Genomic DNA, 7,248 nt, shown 5'->3' on the forward strand with positions numbered 1-7,248 from the left:
AAAAAAAAAAAAAAGAAAAAAAAGAAAAAAAAGAAAAAGGCTGTCCCTAGACCTTGGGAGATTACAGTGGCTATGGGAAACGAGTCTGTCAGAAGGAGCATTTTTCTGACGGGGCTAGTGCCCCTAGACATTGTACAAGAAGCCTGTGCAGGCCATGCTTCCGGCCATGACTGTCTCAGCACAGCTTGCTGAGGATACGTTAGAGACTGAAATCAAAAGGCTAGGGATGTGTCCCAGTGGGCAGGGTGCTTGCCCAGCATTCACTGAGCCCTGGATCCATTCCTAGCACCAAGTAAATCAGATATAGTGACACGTGCCTGTAATTCTGTCACTTGAGAGGCAGAAGCAGGAAGATCAGCACAGGCTCCAGACCAACCTTGGTGGTCCTGTCTCAATCAAATGAACACAAAACTAGTGTTTTCTCCACAGCCAGTGTTAGCAAGCTGATGAAGTGTCAGCAGTCCGCAGTCTATACAGCGCACACATGGTATCTTAGAGCAGAAGGTAGAAGGCTCAGAGGCTAGGAGGCTGAGGCAGAACCCAGCAGTTGGAGGCCAGCCTGGGCAGCAGACAGGGACAGCATGAGACAGAGCGCACTGGGTGCTTTGATGCTGTTGATCTTTCCCATCTGTGATGTCAGTGTCCTGCCAGCTTCCAGAGCTGCAGTCCCTCTCTGCGTGTAGACATACATATACTGTCTCTCTCCTACTAGGTAAGCTGTCTGATATTAAATCAACATGGTCCTCAGGCCCAGCCTCTCACACGCAAGCCTCTCTGTCTCATGAGCTGTGGAAGGTACCCAGAAACACTACTGCTCCCACCAGACCACCTCCAGGCTTAGCCAATCCCAAGCCTTCCTCCACCTGGGGCACCAGCCCCCTCGGCTGGACCAGCTCCTACTCCTCGGGTAAGCACTGCTCAGGTAACTGCTGTCGACAGGGCACAGGACACTCATAGCTACTCTACATGTGATTCAGGAAGTGTGTCTGTTTCACCCCATGCCTCTCATCAGACTCCCCGTGCCTGGGAGCATCTTATACTGGCAGGGCATTGGACACATGTACCACATGAACTGTGTTGTCCTCAAAAAGACCATTCAGCCATTCTAAGCTTCCTGCCTATCTCAGCCAGCACAGAGATCTTAATTTCTCCACAAGGTTCCATGGAAAAAGTAAGACACTTTGAAGGGTTTGTTCTGTTGCACAGTAGGTCCCTCCCACCACACTCATACATCACATGTGTGGTCAGCCAGTCACTGGGTTCCTCTGGCTACACAGACCAACCGCAGGTCCTGCGAGCAGCCTCTGGCATCGGCCTTACCCGCTGCACTCACCTTATCTCATTAATCACAGTTGTAAGTGTGTGAAGGATTCCAAGTGAAGGCTGGGGTGTGGCAAGACAGAGACTAGAACTGCAGGTGACTCTCAGGGGCCCTTCAGATCTGACCTCCTCCCAGTACAGACAGAAAAGGACAGACCTCCTGGTGCAGTTGGGAGGTCAGGGTTTTCATGGCCCATGAATGGAATCTGCAGTAATTATGAGATTGGGCTTCTCAAAAGGTGCCATGGCTGCTACGGGATTGAAAAACTAAAGCTTGCTGTATGGTTTAGTTCAGACTGAAAATATGGCCAGTCGGTCGATTGTGTTCTCGTCCTGTGATTTGTCACACAGGTTCTGCATGGAGTACTGACACCTCAGGAAGAACAAGCAGCTGGCTCGTTCTGCGCAATCTCACACCCCAGGTAAAAGTGCTGCCATGTTGGGGGTCAGGAAAGCTGTCATGTCATACCCATGGGTAGCTGCTTATGGCCAAGGAGGTACCTACTTTGCCCCTGGAACAGATAACTGTCTGTGTCAGGCATCTTTTCTCAGAACCCAGAGTGGCAGAGGCAAGTGTGAATGCGGGCAAGTATGGGGAAGCACAGGTAATTCTCTCAACTATGCTCCTCGTAGCTTATTTGCCCTTCCAAAGCTGACAAGTCTACTCTTAGAAAGAGGACCGTCCATCTTATAAACACATCATTTGAGGAGGTTTGGCCCTCTCAGCTCTATGGTCAGCCTGTGTTCACCATTCCCTGGCACAGAACCGGCCTATCTCTGCAAGGCTACCAGCCTGCTGCTGTGCCTTTTGCAAACTGCAGAACCCAGAATGGGACTTTGGCCCACACTTGAGCTGCCTGGCCACCGAGGCATCTGTCACTGTCAGTTACAGTCGTGAGCCTGTCTTGTACACAATGCTTGCATCCAGTGTTGGCCCCTCCAGAACATAGCAAGGGCCTGGAAGGAAGTCACACCCCGCCCTTTGCTTCTCTCTCAGATCGATGGTTCTACGCTTCGGACGCTGTGTCTGCAGCATGGACCTCTCATCACATTCCACCTGAACCTAACCCAGGGCAACGCTGTAGTCCGCTACAGTTCCAAGGAAGAAGCCGCCAAGGCCCAGAAGTCTCTGCACATGTATGTTTTCCTCAGCCCCTCAGACTGCCAAGTAGACACAGGTGCCCAACAGTGTTAGTAGGAGGGGACAGGGAAGTGCTGCGGCACCCCACACTGCACCCCAGGTAGCAAGGGCCCTGATCAGAGGCTGGCAGTCCAAGGCAAAGGATGGGCACACTTAACTTCTGAGGCCTAGTTTCTCTGCCTGCTGGCAGCTGCCCTCTCCCCATGTCTTCGTGTAGTCACGGTGTTGGTTTCAGTCTGTCTCTGAGTCCCCTAGGAAGAGACCAAAGGAACCCCTACCCTCCCAGATTCAAGGGTTGCTGACAGCAGCCCACTGTCTCCTTGAGGGTGCTTTCTATGCAGACCTGCTCAGAGTGTCACCTGAGACACGAGACACTGATGCCAGCTGAACCCCCATTGCACAGCACTTTTTTTTAAGATTTATTTATTGATTATATCTAAGTACACTGTAGCTGTCTTCAGACACCCCAGAAGAGGGCGCCAGATCTCATTACGGGTGGTTGTGAGCCACCATGTGGATGCTGGAGATTGAACTCGGGACCTCTGGAAGAGCATTCAGTTCTCTTACCCACTGAGCCATCTTGCCAGCCCCTGCGCAGCACATTGAAACGCGCACTCCACACAGCCACAGGCTGGTAGCCTGTGACGTGGTGATCCTTTTATCTGTCTTCACTAGTAGTACAGACTCAGGACTAAGGGTGACATACTTACCCAGCCTCTTGCCTTGTAGGTGTGTACTGGGAAACACCACCATCTTGGCCGAGTTTGCCGGTGAAGAAGAAGTGAACCGGTTCCTGGCCCAAGGCCAAGCCCTCCCACCCACCTCCAGCTGGCAGTCCAGCAGTGGGGGCAGCCAGCCCAGGCTGGGCACCTCGGGCAGCACCCATGGCCTAGTGCGCAGCGACACTGCCCACTGGAACACCCCATGCCTGAGTGGCAAAGGCAGCAGTGAGCTGCTGTGGGGTGGGGTCCCCCAGTACTCCAGCAGCCTGTGGGGCCCGCCCAGTGCTGACGACGCCAGAGTGATCGGCAGCCCCACGCCTCTCAACACTCTGCTGCCTGGGGACCTGCTCAGCGGCGAGTCCATCTAGGGGCCACGGTCACTGGGGGAAGAGAGCTGACCATGGCAGGCCTGGCTCTGAAGCGCCAGCTGACGGACAAGCTGCCCCTTGGAGTACCTCTGTCCAGTCTGAAGATGAACCTTGGCCTCGGCCCCTGTGAACTGTTGAAGACAGTGCGGGCTGAGGTTGGTCAGTGTCATGTGCTAAGGACAGGACGTCTCTCATAGCTTTTTATTTCATGTCGTCTTAGGTTTGTACAGTGCGCTGCCATTTTGAGTTTTAAGTATAAAAGCTGCTTAGAATAGTTCTATCATGAAGGGCACTTTTCAGATTGTGGGCTGGAAAGGGTTATTTTATGGTGGGGTGGGGGGAGACTTGAAGCCTATTTAAAGTGAGCCTGTGACGATTATGCACATTACAGAGGCGGTAGGCGGGACAGGCGGCTGGGCTGCGTTGTGCGGGCACAGAGCTGAGGCACGTGGCCAGTGCTCTGTCCTCCGGATCGCCTGCGCACATTACCCTCGTTTCGTTACCTTTTCATGTCATTTTTTTTTTATCCCAAAAAAATATTTTTTAAAAGTTAAAAAAAAAAAAAAAAGACATATCAAACATGCAAATACTTGAACCCAGCAGGCCAATACCGAAATGTGAACACTTCCACGTTGACATCCGTGCACAGAAACAGGCTCTAGGAAATGTCTACGTTCATAGCCTACATGTGCGTGTGTGCGTGAGTGCGTGTGCTTGTGTGCTCGTGTGGTGCGGTGTGCAGAAGAGTGTGTGTGAGCGTGCTCTTGCACAGGCAGGGCTTCCTGTGCGTGCGTGCACACTTGAGAGCGTGTGAGGGACTTAACTGTGGGTTTCCCTTCTAGTCAGTATATGCTTTTGGTTTTGGTTTTTTTGGGGGGTTTTGTTTTTGTTTTGTTTTGTTTTTTGTTTTTGGCATTGGTCAAACGTTCTCATTGTTGTTCTTTGCTTCTAACTTTGCACTGAGGTGTCTCTGCCCTTCCTTTAGCTAATCCTAAACAGTAAAGAGAATTCTCGGGACAGGGCTGGTGACAATTCATGTGTAAATGTTTACTCAAGGACTCTGTTGTTGCATTTAAAGTCGCAGTGTAGATCTCTGGAGAAACGATGTGTCTGTCTGCTTCAGCAGCTTGTCATTGTGGACTCATGCAGAGGATTATTACCAGAGTATTGCACCACTTCCCATCTGCAATATAAAGTAAAGAGAAAAACAAACTCTTGTTGAACTGTGGCCATAGATACTTGTAGAGACTAGTGCCGCGCGCGAGGCGCGGGCGGGCGGGCGGCCGGCCGAGCACTTGGACGTGGTGGTGACTGCTTTTGGAGGAGCTGTGTTTGGGCTCCCACCTGTTTACAGACTTTTTTTTTTTCCTCCTTCAGACTTTAAAATAAAATTTAAAAAAATTTTAAAAATGTTAAAAGGAATAAAAAAAAAAGACTTCCATCATTTAAAACAAACAAGCAAACAAACAGCAACCTATTTTCAGATACAGATGTGTTGCTCCAGAGCTCTGGGATGGGACATGCTGTTCCCCTCCAGCCGTCGCGAGTGCGCGGACTCTGTGGACTATCTTCACCCCTCCTCAAGGTGACAGGGCCTCGTGGTCTCTGTCTTGCACACGCCAGCTCGCTCTCAGGAAAGCCAGGGCTCCCGAGGGCGGTGCCACACCACTTCATGTATTTTTAAACCCAACTCCTAGCACTGAAGATGTTATTTAAAAAAAAAAAAAAAAAAAGAAAGAGAAAAAAAAAGAAAGAAAAGAAAAAAACACACACACACACAAAGAAGAAAAATACCTAATCTCTAATGTGTAGCAGTTACATATTTACCAAATAATGGACTCAAAAGAAATAGATGTTTGAAGAGTGCTTTATATATTAAAAATTGCTTTATGTTTTAAAGATGATCAATGTTTTGATTGTTTTACAAGGAAGAAAGACAATGAAATAACACACCCTCAAGTATGTTTTAGAAAAGTATATGAACATTGTACTCCCTGCCTACGTGGTCGGGAAACTTGTGCATTACATTTTTTTAATTAGCTTTTTAATGGTTTTATCAAAACAGAAAGCAAGCAAGCAAGTGCTGCACGGTTGCAGAAAAGCAGTGCTTTCTTAGAGGATCAGGAACTATGCACCACTGGGTTCAAAACTTGTTGGAGTTTTGTCGTGTATCCCACGGAATGGCCCTCCTCAGAGTGACTGCATCTCATCGCCATTACGTGCGTCCTAGACATTTGATGTATGTATACCCAAGTATGTATATCAAATACGTGCGTGTGCGCGTGCGTGTGCGCGCTCCCAGACGCACAGCTTGCCATGCTGCCATTTAGCACTGAGTTGTAGAAAAACTCATGTTTTAAAACTGGGGATGGAAGGAAAAGATGTTCCCAGTTTTTGTGGGCTTTCCCCTCTTTTTCCTTTTTGATCCTTTTGAATTTTAAATGTCTCTGACTCTAAGATTAAAAGAAAAAAGTTTGTGGCGCTTAATGTCCTCCTCTTGGAATGTGATGGTTGGACACACACCGGAGGTTGCTTTCGAAAAATAACAGCGCTTTGTTGAGTCTTAATAAACTGCAGTTTTTCTTGGCTATTGATGTAATTGCTGTGTCTTTCATCTGTGAAAGGCAGGTGCTTCCTTTTCATATGGTGTAGAGACAGCCTACTATGTCTCTGCTGAGTTTGTACTCATCTCTGCCGAAACTCGCAGTCTGGGCCATTTGACTTGAGGTGTTTGTAGCCTTTGCTCTTTGGTTCTGCTGCTAATAGTGGATCCTTTTAGTAGCCATTGGGAGGCATCCCAGCTTCCATGTCCTCCCAGGACCACCACCCCACAGTCACTCACACGCCCAGTGCCAGCATTTAAAAAAAAAAAAAAAAAACAGTAATTGTAATGGAGAGGCTGGGGTACCACTCAGTGGTCTTTGTGTGCAGGCACAAGGCCCTAGTTCCATCCCCAACACTATCTGGAAAAAAATCAGTGGTACGTATCTGCAGTCCCAGCGCACAAGAGGGTGCCTGAGTCCACAGGTTCAAGACCAAGTCAGACAACACAGCAAGACCCAACCATGCGCTTCCCAAGTGTTTATTGATCTCTTTCCCCTAAACCAGAGTGGCTAATGTGCACAAAATGGCATCATGGGTGACACTGGAAGTAGAAACATTATGTCAGCTTTCACCCTCGAATGTCGACCCACTATGTGCTGAGGATGAGCCCTGGCCTACTACAGGGGACTCAGGAAAGAACAGGAGCTGCTAGTTCTGCTAAGAAAATCACTGAAGGGGCCTCTGGCCCCAGGGAAACCCAAAGACCAGAGGAAGAATGAGACTCAGAATGGCACACTGCCCTTGATCTTCCAAGAACTTCAGCTCTGCTGGCCAGAGCATCAGCGGAAGAGCAGACAAGGCCAGGTCGTCTCAGGGGTAAAGCAGCAGTGGCTGGTGTCTTTGTGAACTGCTGTGCCTTGAAGACTTCCAGGGAGTGGACAGTCGGGTTTGTGGTGGAGGTGGCACATGCCCAGGCCATTGAGGCTGTGTTGGATCTGCAACAGTGAGGAGCAGAATGATGAAGATAAACAGAAAAGGCCTCGTGTGACTGGATCGGACGAAGTAGGCCTATCAGGGATCCAGGAAATGGGAGGCTTGGACCTGCCCTATCACTGCACTGTTCTGACAAGATTGACACAACAGTGATGGCAGG

General features: G+C 49.4%; 1 protein-coding gene across 3 annotated transcripts in view; it reads left to right on the forward strand.

The window, feature by feature from the left end:
- Positions 1-6,150, forward strand: part of Tnrc6c (trinucleotide repeat containing adaptor 6C) — a 105,971-nt gene extending 99,821 nt beyond the window's left edge. For 2 of the 3 annotated variants that reach the window (XM_029484059.1, XM_029484060.1), the window contains 4 exons: positions 713-907; positions 1,672-1,742; positions 2,318-2,457; positions 3,191-6,145. In XM_029484059.1, coding sequence (XP_029339919.1) covers positions 713-907; positions 1,672-1,742; positions 2,318-2,457; positions 3,191-3,551 — 767 coding nt within the window. In that variant the 3' untranslated portion in view covers positions 3,552-6,145. Of the gene's footprint in view, positions 1-712; positions 908-1,671; positions 1,743-2,317; positions 2,458-3,190 lie in introns of all 3 variants that reach the window. The other variant, XM_029484058.1, reaches the window with a different exon arrangement.
- Positions 6,151-7,248: the final 1,098 nt, after the last annotated feature.

Source organism: Mus caroli, chromosome 11 (assembly GCF_900094665.2).
Source record: "Mus caroli chromosome 11, CAROLI_EIJ_v1.1, whole genome shotgun sequence".
Lineage (NCBI taxonomy): Eukaryota > Metazoa > Chordata > Mammalia > Rodentia > Muridae > Mus > Mus caroli.